The 22,849-nt window shown below is 43.6% G+C and overlaps 7 protein-coding genes across 7 annotated transcripts; 3 read left to right on the forward strand and 4 right to left on the reverse strand.

Annotated features, from left to right (window-relative positions):
* Nucleotides 1-1,788: 1,788 nt before the first annotated feature.
* On the forward strand, nucleotides 1,789-4,511 carry BYT42DRAFT_551837 (uncharacterized protein). The gene has a single exon (XM_051566308.1). It carries the CDS (start codon nucleotides 1,894-1,896, stop codon nucleotides 4,360-4,362), a length of 2,469 nt encoding a protein of 822 aa, XP_051428199.1. The 5' UTR covers nucleotides 1,789-1,893; the 3' UTR covers nucleotides 4,363-4,511.
* Nucleotides 4,512-6,661, reverse strand: BYT42DRAFT_551842 (major facilitator superfamily domain-containing protein). Its single transcript, XM_051566309.1, has 8 exons — nucleotides 6,429-6,661; nucleotides 6,268-6,361; nucleotides 6,051-6,199; nucleotides 5,852-5,987; nucleotides 5,388-5,762; nucleotides 4,926-5,330; nucleotides 4,806-4,863; nucleotides 4,512-4,742 (listed from the first exon to the last, which is right to left on the reverse strand). The coding sequence occupies exons 2-8, from the start codon at nucleotides 6,359-6,361 to the stop codon at nucleotides 4,562-4,564; spliced, it is 1,398 nt and encodes a 465-aa protein (XP_051428200.1). The 5' UTR covers nucleotides 6,429-6,661; the 3' UTR covers nucleotides 4,512-4,561.
* A 425-nt stretch (nucleotides 6,662-7,086) lies between these two features.
* Nucleotides 7,087-10,492, forward strand: BYT42DRAFT_487495 (aminopeptidase; the record flags this gene model as incomplete). Its single annotated transcript, XM_051563806.1, has 12 exons — nucleotides 7,087-7,190; nucleotides 7,255-7,341; nucleotides 7,426-7,605; nucleotides 7,673-7,736; nucleotides 7,808-8,201; nucleotides 8,281-8,306; nucleotides 8,370-8,465; nucleotides 8,527-8,946; nucleotides 9,008-9,108; nucleotides 9,174-9,509; nucleotides 9,573-10,100; nucleotides 10,162-10,492. 12 exons carry the CDS (start codon nucleotides 7,087-7,089, stop codon nucleotides 10,490-10,492), a joined length of 2,667 nt encoding a protein of 888 aa, XP_051428201.1.
* Nucleotides 10,493-10,802: 310 nt separating this feature from the next.
* Nucleotides 10,803-11,935, forward strand: BYT42DRAFT_488932 (uncharacterized protein; the record flags this gene model as incomplete). The annotated part of the gene is made up of 3 exons (XM_051563901.1): nucleotides 10,803-10,969; nucleotides 11,040-11,815; nucleotides 11,880-11,935. The coding sequence occupies 3 exons, from the start codon at nucleotides 10,803-10,805 to the stop codon at nucleotides 11,933-11,935; spliced, it is 999 nt and encodes a 332-aa protein (XP_051428202.1).
* A 2,413-nt stretch (nucleotides 11,936-14,348) lies between these two features.
* On the reverse strand, nucleotides 14,349-15,341 carry BYT42DRAFT_487254 (uncharacterized protein; the record flags this gene model as incomplete). The annotated part of the gene is made up of 3 exons (XM_051563787.1): nucleotides 14,349-14,739; nucleotides 14,822-14,967; nucleotides 15,039-15,341. The coding sequence occupies 3 exons, from the start codon at nucleotides 15,339-15,341 to the stop codon at nucleotides 14,349-14,351; spliced, it is 840 nt and encodes a 279-aa protein (XP_051428203.1).
* A 3,524-nt stretch (nucleotides 15,342-18,865) lies between these two features.
* BYT42DRAFT_551853 (thioredoxin-like protein) lies at nucleotides 18,866-19,957 on the reverse strand. The gene is made up of 3 exons (XM_051566310.1): nucleotides 19,622-19,957; nucleotides 19,445-19,551; nucleotides 18,866-19,371 (listed from the first exon to the last, which is right to left on the reverse strand). The coding sequence occupies exons 1-3, from the start codon at nucleotides 19,795-19,797 to the stop codon at nucleotides 19,283-19,285; spliced, it is 372 nt and encodes a 123-aa protein (XP_051428204.1). The 5' UTR covers nucleotides 19,798-19,957; the 3' UTR covers nucleotides 18,866-19,282.
* BYT42DRAFT_551857 (NUC091 domain-containing protein) lies at nucleotides 19,958-22,340 on the reverse strand. The gene is made up of 4 exons (XM_051566311.1): nucleotides 22,067-22,340; nucleotides 21,735-21,998; nucleotides 21,379-21,662; nucleotides 19,958-21,320 (listed from the first exon to the last, which is right to left on the reverse strand). The coding sequence occupies exons 1-4, from the start codon at nucleotides 22,308-22,310 to the stop codon at nucleotides 20,070-20,072; spliced, it is 2,043 nt and encodes a 680-aa protein (XP_051428205.1). The 5' UTR covers nucleotides 22,311-22,340; the 3' UTR covers nucleotides 19,958-20,069.
* Nucleotides 22,341-22,849: the final 509 nt, after the last annotated feature.

Consider the following 22,849-nt stretch of genomic DNA (forward strand, 5'->3'; position numbering starts at 1 on the left):
GAGATCAGGAAATCTCTCTCTGTCCGGAAGTTCGGCACACACGATACGATCATAGTCATCAAGTGTTCTCGGCTTATCGTCTGGATGTAGCACCAAAAGTAAATGAAGATGCGGTAAGCCTCGCTTCTGAAACTCCACCGTGTGTACATGGGCAACGACTCTTCCCAAAACATGGCTCTTCGTTAGATCTTCCATCAGAGCTTTACGCTTCATATTGAAAACTCGCGCACAAAGATCGGGCCGATCAACAACGGTTTGGAGAGGAGCCAGCTCGTCCTGTATTTCCTTCCACTGAGGATTGCAAGTGAAAGTGATGAATAGATCGGGATGCCCGCATCGACGTACGATGTTCATGGAATCATGGTAAAGCTGGCGCATGTGCCTGGGGCTGCCAATGAAAGTGGACGGCAAGATCACCCGTTGCCCGACGCTCTGAAGCTCATTGTCACCCAGCTCTACTGCATCTACGACACCTCGATACAGATCTGTTCGCAGATTCGTCTGGTTGAGCCGTAGGTATGTCAGCCGATTCTGCTCCATTTTTTGCATACATGTCCACTATGTACTGCTGGAACAGGCGTCCGAACAAGTAGAGATCATGGCCGTTATCGCGTACCATGAGACGATAGCTGTACCACTGCATCACTGTAATGGTTCGACCGTTCGGGGAGCGTATTCCAACCGAGGTCACCATGTAGAAACATCAAGACGTACTGGAGAGCATCATAGTGCTGATTCATCTCGCTGATATGTTGTAACCCCCAAACATTTTAATAAGGTTGAGAAAAGTAAAATAATACAGTAAAAAAATGTCTAGTCGACACCCTCCGTCACTCCCGTTCGGGCTACCATAGATCTAGACCGGTTCGTTGGATATTTAATGCATCAGTAAGAGCTTTCGTATTCGAAAGTCCGTTCAAGATCTTGATGTCTGACTCCTCAATAATCATTGATAGTTCAATACGCCAAAGCAACAAAAGGTTGGCGAACATCATGTAGTCTTTTCTCGATAGAAAAGAGATCGTCTCGCTTACTCGATGATCAGTTTGACCAGAAGCACAAGCGCGCGACTTAAATTCCCCTCGAAAAATTTATGACGAGTGATAAAGACCGTGTGGGTGCCCAGTTGCTCAAGATCGCGAAGAAAATGGAGCAATTCAGATATATAGTATATAACAGCTTGGAAGTCTCTGCAAAGCAGATCCATGGAAAGACCTATCGAATCTATACTAGAAAGGATCGACGCTGTTATCAAGACTCAGGGTGGCAGTACCCGATGGTGATCATTTTTCCTTGGCGATGGCTCATCTGTCATCCAAATTTTTTTTTTTTTTTTTTTTTTTTTTTTTTTTTTTTTTTTGGTAATAGAATCGGTATAACCTGATCATAGTTGGATTTGACTTGGTGTGCATAGCATGGTTTGTTTAGGTCACTCGAAGAAGTATGGGAAAGTAAAGAAAGTGATAAAAAACTGGCGCAAATAGAAACAGCCTATTTTTTTTTTTTTCATTGTCCTGGTGATTTTTAGTGCTACAATTCTACGTTTTGCTGATATATGTAGAAGTTTCTTTCGAAGCCAAGTCATATATTCCAAACGGGGATTCTGCTATCGCGACAGGAAGGTTGTCAGTGCATTTTGCGAAGAGTGTGTCTAGAATGAAACCTGAATTGGGACTGAAATAGCTCTTCAAAAGATTGCGCTCTTTTTTTTTGACGTCACTGACCCGGAACTTTTTTGTTTCTGACTTTGTATTTTTTTTCGTTCTGTGTTCCCAGCCAAAAAAAAAATTGTTGCCCTGGACATTTTCGGATTCTCCGTTTTTCTCTTTTTTGTCTGAAACTTTTAACTGTTCTTTCCTCTCTTGTTTTTATTGTTGAAGAATAGTATTTATTATGTCATCTGTAGAAGTACAAGAACCTGTCATCAATAATGACACAGTCCAGGAGCTCCCTGCCGTGTCCGAACCTGCTGTTCAAGAGGTTTCCACGCGTGAAGAGCACGTTCCGTTGAGCGATGTGATCCAAAGCGCTATCGATACGGCCATCGCTTCCGGCAGCCTCAATGTTCACGACATTATTCAAACCATTTCTGCGCCCACTACACTGGAGAAAGTGGAAGAGACACCCGTGACAGCACCTTTATCTGAGGATAAACAAGCGGAGCCCGCCGAAGAAGTCGCACCTGCAGCCGAAGAAGCATCGGAAACAGTTGTTGAGGAAACAAAGACTGAAGAACCAGTTCAGGAAGTATCCGAGTCTGAAGAAAAGGAACAATCAGAGAGTGAACAGGAAACACTTCCCGCTGAAGTTAGCCAGCCTATTGAATCAGAGGTTCAGGAAGGGGCCTTGGAAGAGGCCTTGGAAGAGACTCAGGATGAGACTCAGGCTCGTGAAGTTGAGCAAGAGAACAATGAGCCCACCATGCTCGTCGTTGATGCTGCCGTTCCCGTCAAGGATATTGATAACCTTCAAGAAGCACAAGCCGCTGCCCCGATTGAATCATCCGAAAACAAGATTGACGAATCTACACCTGCCGATGAAGATACAAAGGAGTTGTCGGATGCTGTTAAACATGCCATTGCCAGTGCTGTCTCCGCTTCAGCCATCGATATTGATGCCATTGTTGGCGACATTGTTCGTGCCAAGGAAGCCGCCGCTGCTGAACGCGAAATTCAATCACAGCAGCAGTCCGAGGAAATTAAGCCTGCGGAAGAGACTTTGGTGGCTGCAACTGAAGAACCAGTTCAAGAGGAATCGGCTGAACAGAAGGAAGAGACGGAGCAAACTGAGGCCGAAAAGGAGGAGGAACCCGTAGAACAGGAAGAGTCCAAGGAAGAGACCGAAGAGGCCGAACCTGCCGCGGAGGAAGAGCCCGTCCAGGAGCAACAAGGTGAACAACAACAAGAACAAACCGAGGAACCTATTGCAGAGGTAAAGGAGGAACAATCCCAGGAAAGCGAGTCCGTGTTGAGTGAGTCGGTTCAGCATGCGATTGCTACTGCTACTGCTGCCGCTGCTATCGATATGGATGCGATCTTGAGCTCTCTCGCTGCGCCCAAGGAAACCGAAGATGAAAAGGTCAAGGAAGTGAAGCAAATCGATGCTGCTGTGGAATCTACGATCCTCGAACCTGCTGTTGAAGAACCATCCACTGAATCTTTGGTCGAGGAGCGAAATGCACCTGAGGAACCAAAGTCGGTTGAAAATCTTCGTGAAGAAACGGAAGCTCCCACGGAGGCAGCTGAGGTTGAACCTATCCAAGAAGCCGCCTCCGAACACATTCCCAGCAAGGAAGAGGAAGTGAGAGAGGATGTGATTGCTGCCAACGAAGCAACCGGCGTGGAGAAGGAGATCCCCGCAACACCTGTTGAGGAGACCGAAGCTCGCGACGTCGCTCCGCCTGCCTTGGTCGAAGAGATCAACGCTGCTGATGAGCCAAAGGATACTGAAGCCATCAAGGAAGAAGTCATTGCGCCTACTGTGGTTACGGATGTGGAACCTGTGTCGGAACTTGGAGTTGAAGAACCAAGCAAGGAAGATACCAGCAAACCCACACTTATCGAAGAAACCGATGTAGCTGAACAGATCAAATCTGTAGATGAATTGAAAGAAGAAGTGGTTGCCCCTGTTGAAGTGTCTGAGGTCGAACTTCATGCCGAAGTTCCCGCAGATGAGGTGTCTGAAACAGCTGCCGTCGGAGAAGTACCTTTGATCAATACTGTGCCTGAATTTGCTGCTGAAAAGGAGAACAATGAGCCAGTCGAAATTGTCAAGTCTGAGACTTCCAACGCTCCCTTAGCCGCTGAAGCAACCGAGATCTACGAGGAACCTGCTCAACATGCCGCTGAGGAGTTGGTTGCCAAGGCCGATACTCAAGTGGAAGCTCATCCTGAAGAGCCTGTTACTGTCGAACAATTCAAGCCTACCGATGCAGTTGCGGTTGAATCCGAAGCACCTACACAGACCGAGTCGAGCAAGAACGAAGAACCCGCATTGCCTCAAGCCGATGAGGTGGTCCGTCAAGCCAACGAAGCAGTGGAGACTCAGCCTACCGAACCTGTTGAAGTTGCTCAACGCCAAGTGCCTGCTGAACAGCCCGCCGTTGAAGCTCCATCTACCGAAGCACCCGCTATTCAAAAGCCTGAACCTGTGGTACCTGTTCCCATGGCTGCCAGTGATGTGAACCCTCATCCACCTGCATCGCACCAGGATAAGCAGTTGCCTTCTATCCCTGCTACTGAAGAACAGCTCCAGCAGCCTCAGCAACCCCAGCAGCAAGAACCCGTAGCACAACCTGTCAAGACCCAGGAAGAACCTCAACCTGAGCCTGCAACCCAAAAGAGCCGATGCGCCATCATGTAAAGAAAAAAAGAGAAAAATTAGTATGTGTCAAAACGTAAAAAAATACCAAGGATTTTATAATACCATCCTTTTCGATAAAACTAGGTAGTCTATTGTAAGTTGTTCTTTATCCATAGTCATTTTTAATTTGTAAAAGGCGTCTATTGAGATGTACAAATCTTTGTATTTTATTGAATGCAGTAAGATGGATAAAGATTTCTTATCTGTGGGAATCCTCGTCCGATGTATCGATGATGACTTCATCTGGGTTTTTGGGCGTCTTGTAATTGAAAGGATTGAGTCTCGTACTTACGAAAAAGGTGATGAAAGCAATGCAAGCGAGTACAGTCCAGCTGATGTGTGCTCGAATCATTAAAGGAAGCCATTGCATCCGTAAAGCACTATAAAACCATTTAGTATTCCCCTTCTATTGGCTAAAACTGGATGAATTGGCGGCTACGTACGTTGACCAAACAAAACCTGACGACGCTGATCCGGTGGCTCGCATGGCACTAGCGACCGCTGTATAGGGAAATAATGCTTTAATGTCTTGTGGAAATGGTTACGTGGGAGTTATCACTTACATTGAGAAAATCCATTAATCGTGCCCAAAGCATCCGCTCGGGGTGCAGCGTTGCTGGTTAACATAATGCCGCTTGTATAGGCTACTGTTTGACACAATGTCTTGAGCGCAATACCGACGAATAAGCCAATACGTACCCAGAATTTGGAGCCCGAGCCACCGGAGAAATCCGGCACGTCATACAGCAAGCGAATAAACCCGTGAGTGAAAAAGACCAATATACTTAAGAACAGAACTCTTCTGAATAAATTCAAGCAGCCAAAGTAGCGTGTAAGGTGATGGAAGAGAAAGATTTGCACGAATAGCGTAACACATCCACCAAATGATAAGGCGGTACCGATTTCGGCCGAAGTCAAGCCTAATCCACCCAAATGTCTCCGACTTGCAGACCAAATGCTGACAAGATCTAAAGCACAGATTAACCTCAGCTCTTCAAAGCCACAGTTGCTTTCTATATTCTTACCATCATAAAACACGTTTTGATAGGAAACCAAGGCGTAATTGAAACAGATGAGCAATACAGGGCGTGTCAATGCTTCTTTGAGCGACAAACGAGGCGGGTTGACTGAAACCGTATTGTTGGCTCCCTGAGAAGCATCGAACGTAGAATAACTTGAATCCACATCTGCAAGTAAAGGAGCTTCACTTGGGTCTGTTTTTGCTCGCTTGGTAGCCAGCGTCTCTTGTAAGAATAAGAATCCAGCTATCCACAGAGCGGATGATAAGCCTGAAGCCACAATGCAAGGTAACAAGTAAGGATAGGTGGTAAACAGATCGGTAAGATAGCTCCCCTCATTAAAAAGATAAGGATACTTTTGAACCGGTTGAGATAGGTAACCTAATCACGCAAAATACGGAGCCATGATGAATTGCTTCGCTCCATACTAAAAATGAAAAAAAAAAAAGCTATCGCATGTCTATCCTTACCGCCTAAAGCCGAGCCGACTATACTGCCTATCCCGAAAACGACCTGAAGCATCGAAAATGCTCTTGCTCTACGCATTTCAGAATAGCCTGTCGTCAATTCCGAGAGCATACTTTTCATCACTCCGATATTGCCATTCTAATACCGCCAATGAGCATTCTTTCCGATAAAATGTTGCAATTGCAGTTGGGAAATACTTACAAGAAGACCACTGAATAACTTCGTCAACAAAGCCCAACGATAAGACTTTGATAGGCCAAATAACAGTTCGGTGATAATCGTGCTTGCAAGGCCCATAAGAATGACCGGTCGACGACCAATCCGATCGGAAAGCATCCCCCACGGCATACCTGAATAGCTATTTGTTCATATAGTGCACATTGCATAGATAATGTGAATATTTGAGATTCTGACGAACCTGTAGCCAATTGGGCTATGGAAAATGCGGATGCGATCAAGCCTACGTAATAGCCGACATGTGTTTCATCCGTGAAATGGAAATCCCTGATCATCTATTACGATAGTTTAGTAAAACTATGCAATTTGGCGGTTTGATTATTCGATATGGAACCAGCCTACGAAATAAATGAATGGTATATGAAGACTAAAGCTAACAGGTTCCTAGAGAGCCGTGCGTGAGATTTCGAGATCCGTTTTGACATGGTGAAGGTGGACATTACTGCAAATCGGCACCCACAAATCAGAAAAAGCTGCAACTTTGGCAGACGTTTTTCTGAGGGATCCATATTTCAACGTAGGGATGTATCACAAATTGAAAGAAAGGGGGGAGGTAGAGGATGGTTGGAATTAGAAACCATGAATTTGAAGCTTAAATTGAGATCCAGCAGAAAACCGGAAGCCGGTTTCCATATGTTTGGTTCATCCAGTCTGGGTCATGGGAGTACAAATATCCAAATAAGTAATGTAGAGTTTCGTGAATCCGCTCCACCCTTGTTTTCATTTTTTGCATGCATAAACCATTTGAATCACGGATAGAACTCGAGAATTTAAGATTCTGCTAGATCTAACCGTACTCTTTACCCCTCTCATCCCCCCATTTTCCATTTTCCTTTTTTTTTTTTTTTTGCATATATTATTCAATCAAAAAATGACAACGGAGGAAGATACAACCGTGTCTTCTATGCGTTCAGCACTCCGCCGTTACGCTGTCTGGTTGCTGATTCCTGTCATTGTAGCATTCTGCTACAATGCAGGACCGCCATCTGTATTTCAGGCCATGGATCGCCAAGTGTTACCTACCAATGTCAAACCAACTCATTACGATCTTACGCTGTCGCCTGACTTGCAGGCCTTTGTATTTCAAGGACGAGTCAAAGTAGAGTATGTTTAGTGCAACTTCTTTCCCTGGAAAAATCCAGTAACATGTGGCGGTTGATCCATTTAGTCTTGACGTGGTCGAACCAACCACATCCCTTACTTTGAATGCGCAAGACATCAATATCCAATCAGCAAGTTTATACAAAGATCAAAAGTATGGCAGCTCAATTTGCTCATATGACACAGAAAGAAGCTGCATATAGATTGTCTAACATACATGTTGATCTTTCTTTTTCAGTTCTCAGAACGCCACCAACATCACTTACAACTCAGATAAGCATGAGGCAACATTGACCTTTGCCGACACTATACCAGCTTCTGCCAAAGTCACTTTGGATCTAGTCTTTGACGGTGTGCTTAACGATCAAATGGCTGGATTCTACCGTTCCTCCTATAAGGATGCAAACGGAACCACACAGTAAGTTATAAAATGGAAAAATGCTGGTCATGTGCAAGATGATCAATATTTACCATTGTGTAACAAGATACCTGGCAACGACGCAGTTTGAAGCAACCGACGCTCGCCGAGCTTTCCCATGCTGGGATGAGGTAATATTACGCCATCAATCAAAATTTGCTCCCAGGCCTTCCGACTAAGCATACGCTCTCTTCATGATTAGCCTTCTTTGAAAGCAACGTTTGATATCACGTTGATTGTGCCCTCTGATCTGACGGCGCTTTCAAACATGGAGGTAGCCTCAGAGGCACCGTTCGATGACCATCGTAAACAAGTGAAATATGCAACCACTCCCCGTATGAGCACATACCTTGTCGCGTTCATAGTCGGTCCCTTTGAGTATATCGAAGCCTATACTACGGGAGAATTCAATAATCATCCTATTCGAACACGCGTATATGCATTACCTGGAAGTGTTGAACAAGGAAGACACGCTCTGAATGTCAGTATCCATGCTTTGGAATACTATGCTCAGATATTCGGCGAACCTTATCCCTTGAGGAAAATGGATCTAGTAGCCATTCCGGATTTTGAGGCAGGTGCAATGGAGAATTGGGGTAAGTCTTTTCGTTCATGCCTGTAATTGTCCCCTGTCATATTCACTTTTTTTTTCTTTTTTTTTTTTTTTTGGTTTAGGCCTTGTCACATTCAGGACTTCATCTGTAAGCATATCCGAGTCAGGAGTATTTAAACCGAAATTTATATTTTGCCATCTATCTCTTTAGTTGCTGTATGACGAGCATGCGTCTTCCTTGGACACAAAGAAGGATACGGCTTACACAGTGAGCCATGAGCTTGCCCATCAGTGGTTTGGGAATCTGGTTAGTGTTGCATTATGCTTAGTTTGGTGCATAACCTCATTTAAATTGCTGGATTTACTAGGTGACCATGGCATGGTGGGATCACTTGTGGCTTAATGAAGGATTTGCCACCTGGGTTGGATGGTTGGCAGTCGACAAGTTGTTCCCAGAATGGAATGTTTGGACATCTTTTGTGGTCGAAGATATGCAAAAGGGCTTACAGTTGGATGCTTTACGGTCATCGCATCCTATTGAAGTGGTTGTCAACGATCCATCTGAAATCCATCAAATCTTTGACTCCATCTCCTACAGTAAGGGGGCCAGTGTCATCCGTATGTTGAGTTCATGGCTTGGCGTAGACACTTTCCTGGCTGGTGTGCGGCGATACGTGCAATTACACAAGTACGACAATGCTTCCACGGATGATTTGTGGGCAGCCTTGGGCGAAGTAGCTGGCGTCAACGTATCCGCTGTCATGACCATGTGGACAGCACAAGTTGGCGTAAGGATATCATTTCATAACTTGTTGCGGCTCAATCCTTATTCTTGATTTTTTTCTTTAGTTTCCTGTGCTAATCGTTGGTGATGGAGCCAAGCGAGACAATGTACGTTTATCGCAGAGACGCTATCTCTTGAATGGAGTACCTACACCAGAGGAAGATACGTAAGTTGTTAAGCGGAGATTTACACTGTAGTCGGAATTGAGCAGTGTTTAACACATTATGGCAGCACGACATGGAGCATTCCCTTGAACGTTCAAGTAGCAAACGGCGACATGGTATCCCGTCTCTTCAATGAGAAGAGCGGGTATTTGGACATACCGTCAACATCTTTGTTTAAGCTCAACAGCGGACAAACCGGGTTCTATCGCACAGCATATCCTTCAGAGATGATAAGCTTATTTGTGGACGACTTGTCGAAAGGAAGTAATGGCGTGCTTTTAACGGACGCAAGGGATCGAGCGGGACTATTGGCTGATGCTGGTAACCTTTGTGTGAGTGGCGAACAATCAACCACCGTTTTTCTGGATCTAGCAAACGCTCTTGCCAGCGAGTCAGACCCTTTGTAAGTCACGATACGCAAGACCTTGTTTAGCAGCTTTAACTAACAGAAAATTACCTTTTATAGTGTATGGCAAGAATTAAGTGTGCATCTGAACAATATTATCGCCACATGGAGCGATGAACCGGATGAGGTCAAAAACCAGTTACAATCGTTCCGCCGACGACTTTTCGCGGCCGTTGCGGATAAGGTTGGATGGGATTACAGTCCGCAAGACGGTTACTCTCAGATCATACTACGCACGCTTGCCATCTCGATGGCAGGCCGGTCCGGCGATCCAAAAGCAGTTGCCCAAGCGCGCGAGAAATTAGCAAAGGCTGTCGAGGAGCATGATTGGGCCATCCTGAATGCCAACATTTTTTCAAGTATTCTCAATACTGTACTATTGGCGGCTGATACGGGAGAAGAAGAAACAAGAGTATGGGAAATAATTCATAACATTTACCTCAACGAAAGTCTACCGTCGGATCAGCGCAAGGAAACCCTGAAAATACTGGGCAAAGCGAAAAGTAGAACACTGCAACAGCGATACCTCAATATGGCATTTGACGAGAATCAAATACGTCCGCAAGATACGGCCTACGTTTTTACTGCGTAAGTAGTAATTATTTAAATTACGAGTAACAGCTTTTTACTAATGACATAAAAATATCAGCCTTGGCGGTAACCCATATGGCCGTGATTACCTGTGGGAGTATTTCACAACAAATTACGACCAATTACACACTCGGTTTGCACAATCAATGAGCTTATTTAGCAACCTTGTAAAAGCAACTGTCAGCAGCTTTACATCGTTAGAGAAACTGAACGAAGCTGAAGCTTTCTTTGCTAACAAAGATACCCGAGAATACGACAGGGCACTCCGTCAAACCTTGGAATCGAGCAAGGGCAAAGCTCAATGGCTGATCAGAGACCGAGATCAAGTAGCGGCTTGGTTAAAAGATCACGCCTCAACCAGCACCAGTATAAAAGAGCCGAATAAATAAAACAAAATGTCTTTCCATTTCATGATAATGGGCGGAGCCATTTCTTCACATTTACTACGCTCTGACAACATATATCCAAGGACAACGTTAATGTATATTCAATAGCAATCGGATGGAGAAACTGTAATAAAATAAAGATAAGAAAAGCGCGCTATAAAAGACAGAAGATCAAGAAAATTTCGGCCTTGTTGCTGGTTACTCCTTGCAATGTGGCCGAGCCATAATTGGAAAGAGCGGAGAGCCAAAAGCATATAATGTGGAAAGAAAGTGGTTGCCAACGACCACCATTTCACCATAAACATCTACAATAATGAGCAATTCCACATTTTACGACTGGCGATCTTTACAAGAAGAGTGGATCCATCATTACCAAGCGTTAGACCCTTCAGCGGGTACTCTCATCAGAAATTTCTTTGAACCTGCCTCCTTCTTCGCAGAGAACACATTCACATCCAGCATTCCGCTATGTATTGGTAAGTGTCTCCCATTTTTCAACGTGACCGACTTTGACAAACTCGAAATGGCTGATAATCGTTTTAGGCACAAGTACACAGACAGAGCGCACAGCAATCATTATATCCGCCGATGTATGCGAGCGATTACGACGACTGGTCGGCTCCACAATCCAAGGATGGCCAGCTCCCTCTATGCCGACCTTCCACGACGATTATAAAGATATACAACCTAGCCCCGTCGGCGATAAAAACATGTATAGTCGCTTGCTCCAGAAAGTAAAAAAGCGTAACAAAACAGCCGAGACTCTACGAAAGGCAGTCGAGGAATGGCAAACTGCCAAAAATCTTGTGCAAGCAAAGCAGCATGTCTTCATCAGTATCGATATTGAAGCATACGAAATCGACCATTCGATATTGCTCGAAATTGGATGGAGCATGTATGACTCCAAGAACGACAAATATCTTGATCAACACTATTTAAATAACGCCTACCGCCACCTGAACAACGGCAAATACGTTGATGACATGAAATTACGATTCATGTTCGGCACCTCTGTGTGGTGCAACTTCAAGCAAGCACTGGCCGAGTTGCGGAAGGACTTGGATTGGGCCGTGGCGCGAGATGGAGGGTTTGTCCTGGTTGGTCATGGTCTCGATAGTGATTTGAAATATCTGCGAAAGCAGAATTTCATGTGGCCTGGTCGACCGGGGCAGCCAGATACAATGGATGTATCGCAGAGTGCAGTTGTCACGATTCTTAACACGGATACAATCTTTGGCGCAACCATTCGCGATATGCACAATCCTCCATCGCTTGGTAGAACACTGACGCTTCTCAACATTGACACCTGGTGCTTGCATAATGCAGGTAAGGACATTCACCCGTAGTTGTAGGTAGATATGACATGAACACGATCTGATATATATTGTAGGCAATGATGCTCATTATACACTTGTTCTCTTGATGGCTTTAGTTGGTAAAGCTTAATTCATACTTCATTTTTTCAATTCAAATAATAAGAAATAGCCCTGCTTACAACATATCGGTATCAAAGCGCACAGTACGATATGTATTCCTTACTGATCACCAGCCCTTACTTTTCAAAGACTCCCGATGATTCCATTATTTTTGTTCCTGATGTTTGTTGATTTTTAAGCAGCAACAGCTATTTTGGAGGTAAAGACGAAAAAGGGAACGACCAGTGACGGTCATAACTTGGGAATCGAATGAATCAAACACTCAGACCATGCTTACAACCATGAAATAAACTGCAGTTCTACGTTGTATAGGTAGACAAAGACATGTCAAGAATGGTATTCTATGAGGTGGTTGTCTGTTCCAAGCAGAGAAGTTCATGTAATATGTCTGTCTGACTGGTGTTCCTTTTTACACTTGTCGATCTCGTAGAGTTTTTCTTCGGGGTCAACAAGTTCCTCCTCCTGTAGGCTGTAAAAAGCTGGAAAACAAATATCGCATGCTTCTTCGCTTAAATGGACGTGTTTTCTCCCGTTGGCTTATTGAGGCGCCGAAATCAATTTCGGTGGAAAGGATAAGACACCACGGGCTGGGAAATGTTGGCTGGGCCGCTGCAGTTTGTCCCTGCAGCTAACCTGACGCACAGAACATTCTTCATTCCAAAGTTCTCGATGATATAATGATCTTTACAAAAGTTGGGTGTTCATTTTTGCCATCATATGTGGATTTACTTTTTGTTCAAATTACATTTTGGGTTCTTCGTCCAATGCTTTTTGCTAGGCTGATGCCAGTTGCACAGCAGGTGCTGCAGTATAAAACCAGTGCCACATCGTTGCAGTTTTCCATGTGGCATCCTAGAACGGGATGATGTAAAAGGGAAATTCGGATGTCCTATGATACATGCATGGTTTTCGCATGGTTTAATCTGCAATATGCCAAGAGCTTTAAATAAATAGAATAGCCTTTATTTAGATTGCATGACCCTAATTTCCACGTGGATAATTAACAAAGTTCCGCTCAGATAAATCATTGCAGTGGTAATGAATCTGCTGACACTAGGTGTCTTTGCTTTTCCGGCAAAAACTCTGGGATGAAGTGAACGAGCTAAAGGCAGTATTCGAATCCTATCGCAGCGGATGTAAGGAAACGTAAAATGGCGAATTTAGTTACAAGGGCTAGATCATATGTGGCTGCCCGAAGCCAAGTGCTTCGTCTGAATGATATCTGCCATGCTCTGCACTCGGGTCAAAGCTGGGTGATGATCTGGATTGAACGTATTTTTTAGTCCGCCATATCGGCTTTGCGGCACACTATTGTATCCGAATTTGAACGAACTATTTCCAGGTCCCCCCCCAAAAAAGCGGGCGTTTCTGATTATGTCAAAATCGTCAAAACCAAATTGTTTGTCTCAAAGAGTCAAACTCACGAATAGAACACCAGAAGAACAAATGGATGATTCTTCCGTCTTCTTCCCATCCCACGGAATCACCCTACTTAAACCATGCAATGGTTTAAAGTTTCAGTCTGAAATCCATTCATCTTCTAGAATACACATTTTTTTTTCAACCCAATGCATATTGGTTGGCTCTGATCCAAAAATAGTTTGATTAACTGGTCGTTTGTATCAGTGCCCAGCAAATTCTAGGAACCGTCAAGGGCGCCAGAGCTACTGAGGCTCAATCTGCGCGCTTTTTATTGTAGTCTGAAACAAGTCCAATGGAATACCATAATCTTTCAAATATTCAGCTGGGTCCATCGTACGATCAAATCAAAACGGTTACACTGCTTGGCAGAATGGCCGTGCACTCGTGGAAGAAATGCTAAATTAGTGATTTGCAACACTCAGCATGGTCTCACAAATTATATGATGCTTAACTCGTTTTAATGTCATTAGTTGAGGACAATCACTGTTCAAGTATCAGAAAATGGAGTTAATGCACAAAATCAAGATGAAGACGGGGAATCTACACACGCACACAAGTTTTTTTGTCTATAAATGGAAGTCATACCAGTTGTGTCTATTGAAAAATATAAGAGGGAAAAAAAATTACAACCTGATGAAGAAAAATGGAATAAAAGAAAACAAATGATGTATAGAGAGTGCAAAGTTAAAAAAAAGAAGGGCATAGAATAATGGATCAAATAGCATCGTCAAAAGAAAAAAAATACGACGCTGAAGGCATAAGGAGGGACATATAGGTGCATCAAGCATCATGGGGAAAGCAAAAGAGAAAAATAAAAATAAACGGTTATATACAAAAAATGAGGAACACACAAGCACACAAAGCACACAAAGCACACTCCTTGTGTAGAGTACGTATAAGCGGGAAGAGAGAAAAGCGGAAAAGAACAACTGAGGAAAGGCTAAGGAAGAGAGGTCGCGAGGTGATTGAATGAGAGAATGGCCGCCGCTACATCAGAGAATCTAGTTGATTTCGATAGGATATCCACCATAATTGACGTTGCCTGAAGAATGGTACAATGACGATTGAGGATATTGGTGAGAGTAATAGGAATAATGGTGATCCGCCCAGGCAGATGCTGGAATAGATTGATATGGCGATGATGGGTACTCTGACCATCGATGAGGCTGAGGCTTTGGTTCAGATACGTAGGCTGAAAAAGCTCGCTGGTGCTGCTGTTGATGGGTATAAGGGTGATTGGGACGACATACGATGGGAGCCACCAACGGCGGGGAAGCGCGATAGCGGAAACAGTCGTTGGGAGTGATGGGAGGACTGACGGGTGAATCCGCTTCTTCAGAATCACAGCTTGTAGCAGGAGAGGTGGGAGTGAGATTCAATGACTGTGCGATTCTGTTCATGCTATGATCGATGCATAAGTACGTGTTGTTCATCAAAGTTTCATTGATGTTAAAGAAATAGAAATGATATTTACGTGTAAGCTTTCCATTGGGGATCATGGCATCGTTGATGTCTCGATAAGGTCGTTTTACGTGTGAACGATTTGCCGCAGTCGGGGTAGTGACAGACATAAGGGCGTTTACCAGTATGCGTGCGTCGGTGTCTGGCCAAAGATGACGACTAAAACATATCAAGTAAGGTTAGACACCTTGTTTTTTGTTGTTGCTCATAATTAACTTCCTCATACATACATCACTGAATGACTTGCCACATGAATCATATTCGCAAACATGAGGTCTTTCGCCGGTATGCGTACGGTAGTGAACGGTCAATGCAGAGCGTTGAATAAACTGTTTGCCGCATCCGTCCCATTCGCAATGGTAAGGTCGTTCTCCGGTGTGGATACGACGATGTCTGGAAAGGTCGGAACGTCGAGAAAAGCGTTTACCGCATTCATCCCAAGTGCATTCGTATGGTTTGTCGCTATCGGATGAAGCGACGCTGGCAGTTTCCATAGTTTCTTCCTGAGTGTTGAGCAAATTGCGAATATCCATAGTTAAAGGTGTCAAAAGGCTTAAGATAAAATAAACGATAAAAAGTGGCACAAGACTTATAAAGGAAAAAATAAAACAGAAACTAACAGAGGTTGGATCTCAAAGAGGAGGGATAAAGGTCAAAAGACGAGAGAAAAAAAAAAAAAAGAGAATTTAGAAGGGAGACAATGAAGATTCTCGCTCAGTTTATATAGACGTGTAGGTCACGGGTTTAAAAACCGCACTTAAAAAAAAGATTTTAAGGTTTTACACAGGGAAACGCAACACATCACCCGTGGCACAACAGATATGGAAATGACAGACATTATGGCTATTGCTGTTTTGTCCTTTTTGTTTTTGGTTTTGCCACACATACTGTGACAATCACCCAAAAACTTTGATAACCAGTAGATGCTCTTGCTTTTGCATACGCCATTGTTTGTTTATTTTTGTTCTTGATTGAACCCTGCGCATGAGCATGCAACAAATGATGGTCAGTGTGGTAATAGTTCAAATGAAACCTCGACTCGAGGGAAAATTTGGGGGGAGAGGTATTAATCCAAGACCTGTTTTTGTCTCATTCTGGGGTTGACTTACTGGTCCCTCGGTCATGCACGGCCTGGGTGATCGCCTCACTCTAAATTCTCAATGGGGTCCGAGCTGCTCTTCTGCTTACTTAATTTGTCATGGTTCATCGTGGAATGAAAATTTTCGGCTGTCAATTTTTTTTTAACAGCCATCCTAATCTGACTGCGAATATTAAAAAAATGGCGCTGCCTCGGTGTCCTCCTAACGGGGCGATGAGCTTCCAGAAGAAGTAGGCGGCTGTTAATTAAATTAATGAACATATTATATCACCCATTTGCCAGTCCTTTCGTTCTATTGGTCAATCTTAATCCACTATACTTTTTAAATAGCCCAAAATTGTGAATCCTCCACCGCTTAACCTGCTTTTCAACTGGACTCCATGTGGTCTTTGCAGCCCTTTGTTCTTATTGGCTTATATTGCCTTTGCTTCATCAACGACATTTCAATCGGCACGATAAGCGGGGATCAAATGTGATTGAAGCGTAGACTACTCCGAACGCAGTAATCTCCTTTTGCCGCGGTGTCTAATAGACCAACGAACCTGTTGAGGGATGGAACACTTCGTTTCTAGGATACATGATGTCCCACTCACATTATTCTGACTCATCCCATGGCGTTGATCTGTGTTATTGCTGTATTAAGGGGAAAAGTCGACAGATGGGAAGGAAAGGAATGCTACAAGCGCTCTTGGTTCGCTTTCGCGGTTTATTGACCATAAATTTTTATCGAACAATGGAGTGAACTCAATGGCCACGTTTTTCAGAACGCTAATTTTTTACGTGATACACATCATCGCGTGTTCGTCTAGGTTGCACCATCGATCGAATTTGGATGTCATTTGGTAAAACCACGACAACACTTTGTTGTTCGGATAGGTTCTGAGACGCGTGAGACAAGTCATCAGATATGGCAAATTCTCTACCAACAGAGTACCTATCGGAACCCAGGGCACGAGCCATAATCCTACTCGATTGGTATTACTTTCACCGCCACTTTTTCCTGAACCTGTACAGCTTCATATTACCACATAAGAAAAACGAGTTAAATGACATCCATTTATCTTCAAAAATAGCTTGTAGCAAAAATCTATCTTTTATCCCTACATGTGTGTGCCCCGTGGAAAAAAGATTTACGCATCTTGGATAGGTTAGAATACGTGGGCGTCAATGTATGACTGAAGACGCAAAACATATTGATCTCGTGCGACATTTGAAGGGAAAAACCGTACTTTTTAAGGTATTTGCCGCGTCATCTAACGGTAAAATTATGGTTTCTCATGTCAGCGACTGACCCGGTCATTGTAGGAGTCCTTATTGATTCTAGAAGCAGAAGATCCTTTTCATCTTATTTAAACATGGCACAACCATGATGCAATCATTTTGTACACTTCTTTGTTCCTATAAAAGGCCCCCACCTTATTCTGCGTTGCCTCAAGCTGTCTGGTGGGCTTACTTTGCCAAGATGACATAGCACATCTACGGAGACTTAAATAGTCTATGTTGCGATACACGATTGGTCAGTGGTATTTATATCGTCTGTTCAGCGTGGAATAAAAATCATATGGCATCGGATGTTTTCTTTCCGATCGCGTTGTCTGAGTTCGATCTCCACATGGCAGTAGAGCACAGCAACAAACGTAATGGGGGGAGTAACAAAAAGGGAAGGGATCAATTGACATTCATTTTCCGACGGCAATCTAGCGCAGTGGCTACTTACCAACTCGGTATCTCTAAAATTGAATGTAGCACCACCCTATCATTGGTTGCACTAATTGGGGTTAATTCGAGTCCACCATTATCACCGCAATGTCTCTCGACTCCCTCGTGGCAACGTCGCGCCACAAAGAGCAAAACAACATCTTATCACACCACCGTACCCAGGTAGAAATTGGTTAATACTATTGGAACGAAACAGAGAAATGCCGCATGTCTGTCACCGATGTTTCGAACATCACAGGGCGCAGGTCCTCGAAGGCCCCAGCGAGCTGAGAGGCAAAATGCTCCACTCCGTTTTTTTTTTATCCTCGCGTGCGCATGGTTTTCAAGTCCGATGCTGATGAATGATGATCCTCGGAACGAATCGGCACGCAAGTGATACATGGAGGTCATCTGGGATTGTCGTATTTCGCATGCGCTGCCATTAAACGAGTGAATACAGCATCGCTAGCCGATGGATTTCTACAGCGCACCTTTTTCTAGGTCTATGTTACGCATAAATGATGATCACTTGTGCTTCACCGGTTTTTTTTTTTTTTTTTTTTTCACTTGGACGCAAGTGATCGTTTGACAGAAAGTGATGCGGTTATTGTGATACCTTACCAATGGCATATCCACAAGATGGGGTCGTCATTCCCCATCTACCTGATGCTCAAGAAACGACCATGATTGTTTTTTTTCTGTTTTCTCTATTTCGCTTAATTTGGATAATCCGAGACTCTGACCAAGTTACGCACATCTGTTTTTTACGGTTTCTCGGTATCCTTACTTTGTGAAGACACAGAGGTCATTGCTTATATGCCCGTCCTACCACGAGTAATTTACCACTGTCGAAAGTTGTATAAAAGGACATATTATTCTATGCAGCGAATGAGCCCTGTCACATAGGGTTTAAGCGACATAGAGTTCGAAAGAGTTATGGTCTCCATCGAGGGCAAAATAAAAAATGAGCTCCGTAGATGAATCAATGTACCCACTTTTTGAAGCGTGGGACATAAATGGCTATTGTAAGGTAATGCAAACATGGAAGCAAAAGATCGGGGCTCCGGTAAACCTTCTTAAGGAAGGTTGGATTTAGCGAACCGCCCTTTCTCTCCTCTTTTTTTTTAGCCTCTTTGGGGTTTTTTTATCCATTTACCAACGATTTATTCATTCATAAAACTTTTTAGCAAGCGCAAAGAGTGCATGTACGGATTCTGGCTATCTGTAAAAGGCCCCACTTGTGGTGCGCCCCCCCCCCCCAATTACTGAAAGCTGAAAAAAAGGAGTCAGCAGTGATGGTACGCCATACCGAACCCGCAAATGTTATCCACATGAAAGAATCGCACAGAATGCTACGTTGCAAAACTCATTGTTACATAACACTAAGAGGCAGATGATCACATTTTTATCCGAACCACGGAACTCCCATATTTGATCATTTCGAAATCATCCTATCGTCAACCATGGAACATACACAGTCGCACAAGCTCTTTTCCTTCAGTTCCCCTGATGATTCATTATCAGCCAAAGACACTGCCGCATAAGGCATTATAGTTTATAAGAGGTCCACAGGTTGACAAGGGCGCGTCGATTAGACCGGGATATACAGATCTCTTGATACGGGCGTTTATTATCGTGGTAACTTTGTTTGTGCTTCTTTATAACTTGTTTTCGCGTCTAAGCAGACTTGACTAATTGCTCCAAAACTTTTTCAACATCCTGTGCAGAGGTGTTCTGCAATACGGCCTTGCGTTCAACACCTTTCTCTATTGAACATGACAATTGAATCAGTGAGGACGTTTGGGATATGTCATTCAAGTACAAATTCTTTTCGCTTACCGAAGCGAGCAAACACACGAGCCTCTGCGCCACTGGCTTCACGGATCAAGATGGGAAGTTCGGGGTTAGCCTTCTTCAAGGCAGTGTAGTTCTTTGCCACGAAATCTCTATTGTAGATTGATCAGCCATGGCCTGTCCCTAGGGCAAAATCATTGATCATATCGCTTATTCGCCTACCTGAGACCACTGCTGGCAGGAGATGTTTGGCAGAACTGAACACGAAGTTCCTTGATGCCTTTGCTCAATTGTGATTTAAAGAGGGACATGGTTATTTCGAAGTGAGGCAGTGTCGAGATGTTCAAAATCGATGTTGATTTTGTTTTTCCCCAGCCAAAAGCGAAAAACTCGGACATTCAAAATATGTTCACGTCATCAGAGCAATTTGATTGGATGATTTCCCCTTTCTCTCGCTCTCCCATCACACCAAATCTTTGCATTTTTTTTTCCGTTTTGTGGGAAGAAGCACTGGATGAAATAAAACATACAGATATATTTTAAAAAAAAAGCAAAACATGATGAACATTTTAGATAACTGCAGAAAAAAAAAACTCTAAGGGAACAAATGATGAGACAATGGATTTATAGTAATTGAATGAATAAAAGTACGGGAGAAAAGAAACACTTCTTAATGTCTTTTGCGCTTGCCGGCGGCAATCTTTGATCCCTTTAATCGACTTCCTAAAACCTTCTTTGCCGCGTCGTCTGGCTTCACCTTGTTTCGGTTCTTATTCTTCACGTTGGCCGTTTCGTAATAATGTACACCAATCTTCTTCTTCTTGCTCGGAGGAGCAGCATCCTCAACGACGAAACCGTTTTCGACAACGGATTTGCTCTTCTTTCGTGGAGATGCTTCTTCATCTTCGTCTTGCTCTTCCTCCTCCTCTTCTTCTTCCTCATCCTCTGATGCTTCATTTTCCATATCGCTCATTTCCAGCTCGCTGTCGACCTCTGCATTTTCGGCTTCTTCATCTTCTCCTTCAATCACAGGAGCCTGAACAGTAGGACCTTCTTCGCCTACGACGCTTTCAAAGATTTCGTCCCAATCAGTGACTTTCTCTGTCTTGGAAACCTTAGAAGTCTTGCTGTCACTGGCTCCAGTAGCAGTTTCTTTCTGCTTTTTCTTCATGGATGCCACCTTCTCACGTTCTTCGGCGAGCAATTCAGCGTTGTTGGCAAGATCATCCTCCAAGAAATCAGCAGTGACAGCAATTTTGCCAAACAGCTGTTCGACACCAATCTTTCGATCTTCTTCGCTGTCAGGTTTGGGACCAACGGCTTCTGGTGGAGGTACATAGTAAGGGATTCTTCCACGAAGCCAGTCATTGAGGACCATCACTGACACGTTGTGAAGATCAGGCTCGCCACGTTTGACCAATTTGCCAGTTTTACGAGCAAGTTGTTCCAAGAAATCGGTGGAATCTTTCCAGTCATGCAAACCGTAGGTACGTTTCAAATATTCTCTGCGTACTCGCTCCATAATGGTAGGGATGGTGTCTTCGGGATTGGGAATATTCTCTACACGTACGGAACCCTTCAAGATAATATCGGTTTCGTTGTCATCCACATTGGGAGGTACGACACCGGGACAATCAATGAGATAGATACGCTTCATCAAAGTAATGTATTGCCAGACTTTGGTTTCACCAGGAATAGGAGCGACGTTGCATACTTTCTTGGCCTTCAATGTATTGATGATTGAAGATTTGCCAGTATTAGGGTAACCAATGAAACCGACGGAAATTTGCTTCTTGTCACTGTGCAATGACGAGAATTGGCGCAAAAGCTGGATAAGGGAACCTTTGCCAAACGAGTTATTGATCGAAGCGTGGAATGCAAGTGTAGGGCAATCCTTTGACAATGTAGCCACCCATCTCGCCTAACGAAACCAATGAATATTTTGTTTCCAGTATAAGGGCCTTGAGCATAAAACTTACAGTAACCCAAGTTGGCACAAGATCACACTTGTTAAGAACAAATAACAAGTGTTTGTGAGGCTTCTCTTTGCGGATATAATTTTCAACGTTGCGACAGCGAGTACCGATAGGATCGCGAGCATCAAGGACGTGAATAATAATATCCGAGGAATCGATGACTTTGTATAATTCGTTCCAGATACGTTTTGATTGACCAGCCTGCAGATACCATGCTCGTGCCTCATCTACGAAATCGGTCTCCTTATTCGCCAATAAGCTGCTGTCCTTGCTTGCTTGATAATTTTCTGATGACAATAATTGTGAGCCTGAAAATCCATTTCAAGCATGGAAACATGCTGATTGTAACGAATAATTACCATGTTTGTCATCCACTTTGGTGACCATTTCTTCCAAACATCCAATATTCAGTTTCGGGCGTTTTCGCTGGGCTTTAGCACCGAATGTGTTGGCGAAGGAATCGGTTTCCAGAATATGCATGCGGCCTTGCTTGGTAGGATCTTGCAATAAAGACATGGGCAATTTGTTTTGCTTCAGCAAGACTTGATAAGGATCATGGACTTTAGCGCCGAGCGATTCACGGAAATCTTCCAATGCTTTCTGGCCAATGACTCGAGTGTTACCTGCAAATCAAAGTGAGTACTCAATTCTCTCGTTCATCACGTTGACAGGCAGCAAAAAGCGATCTTACCGAACCATTTTCTGTTGGGAGCAATGCGAGCAGTGGGGGCATCGGTGCTTTGAAAATCGGCAGCTTTGATGATTTGACCTTGAGCATTACGGATGGCCTTGCCACCTTTCAGCATCTTCACAAACTTGACTTTCTTGGCATCTCTGTAGAAATTCTCTCCCTTCACTCGAACATTGCCAGCACGATCATCGCCACCTTGCTTTTCTCGAGACACTCGAGACTTTTCCTTCTTGTATTGACCCATCGGTAGATCGTGCAGAAAAGTTGATCAACGGAACTGGCAACTTTTTTTTTTTTTTTCTTGCCAAAAAAATGCAATTGAGACTGCTTTTTCTCTGTGCCTTTTTTGGCGGAGATAGAAATCCATGCAAGGCGAAGAATCTTTTTTTTTTGTGGAGGACGCTATCATCGCCCCTGTACGGTGATAAAAACTAGTGACCTTAAAAAGGTTGATTATATGCTATTAGACCGTTATATAGGTATATACTGAGTGGTACTACTTAAGGGTTATCTCAAACAAAACATATACCTCTTTAACTGTTTGCGATAAAAAACAGCAATTTGGCGCCACAGAGAAAATAAAAACCATTCACCCGTCTTGAATACAGAAAAAGCAATACACATTGGATTGCTTTTTTAGGTGACCGCCGTAAACGCTAATGAGCTTGTAAGTGATGGATATGAGTGGCTGATTTGCCAATCGGTTGGCTTAAAATTTCTTAAATAACGAGATCTGGAAAATATGGTTTTATCCCTAATTTTCTTCACATTGAAAGCCATGCA

This window comes from Radiomyces spectabilis (assembly GCF_025331425.1).
Source record: "Radiomyces spectabilis strain NRRL 2753 chromosome Unknown BYT42scaffold_1, whole genome shotgun sequence".
NCBI classification, from domain to species: domain Eukaryota; kingdom Fungi; phylum Mucoromycota; class Mucoromycetes; order Mucorales; family Radiomycetaceae; genus Radiomyces; species Radiomyces spectabilis.

What these genes read in the sequence shown, in the direction of transcription:
- BYT42DRAFT_551837 (XM_051566308.1), top strand. Translation starts at nt 1,894, where the DNA reads ATGTCATCTGTAGAAGTACAAGAACCTGTCATCAATAATGACACAGTC.
- BYT42DRAFT_551842 (XM_051566309.1), bottom strand. Translation starts at nt 6,361, where the DNA reads ATGATCAGGGATTTCCATTTCACGGATGAAACACATGTCGGCTATTAC. An exon ending in AGTCGGCTCGGCTTTAGGCG is followed by an intron (nt 5,763 to 5,851) that starts GTAAGGATAGAC and finishes TTGCGTGATTAG; the next exon opens with GTTACCTATCTCAACCGGTT. An exon ending in TCAAAACGTGTTTTATGATG is followed by an intron (nt 5,331 to 5,387) that starts GTAAGAATATAG and finishes TCTGTGCTTTAG; the next exon opens with ATCTTGTCAGCATTTGGTCT.
- BYT42DRAFT_551853 (XM_051566310.1), bottom strand. Translation starts at nt 19,797, where the DNA reads ATGTCCGAGTTTTTCGCTTTTGGCTGGGGAAAAACAAAATCAACATCG. An exon ending in CCTGCCAGCAGTGGTCTCAG is followed by an intron (nt 19,552 to 19,621) that starts GTAGGCGAATAA and finishes AATCTACAATAG; the next exon opens with AGATTTCGTGGCAAAGAACT. An exon ending in TCGTGTGTTTGCTCGCTTCG is followed by an intron (nt 19,372 to 19,444) that starts GTAAGCGAAAAG and finishes CATGTTCAATAG; the next exon opens with AGAAAGGTGTTGAACGCAAG.
- BYT42DRAFT_551857 (XM_051566311.1), bottom strand. Translation starts at nt 22,310, where the DNA reads ATGGGTCAATACAAGAAGGAAAAGTCTCGAGTGTCTCGAGAAAAGCAA. An exon ending in TCCCAACAGAAAATGGTTCG is followed by an intron (nt 21,999 to 22,066) that starts GTAAGATCGCTT and finishes TTTGATTTGCAG; the next exon opens with GTAACACTCGAGTCATTGGC. An exon ending in CAAAGTGGATGACAAACATG is followed by an intron (nt 21,663 to 21,734) that starts GTAATTATTCGT and finishes TATTGTCATCAG; the next exon opens with AAAATTATCAAGCAAGCAAG.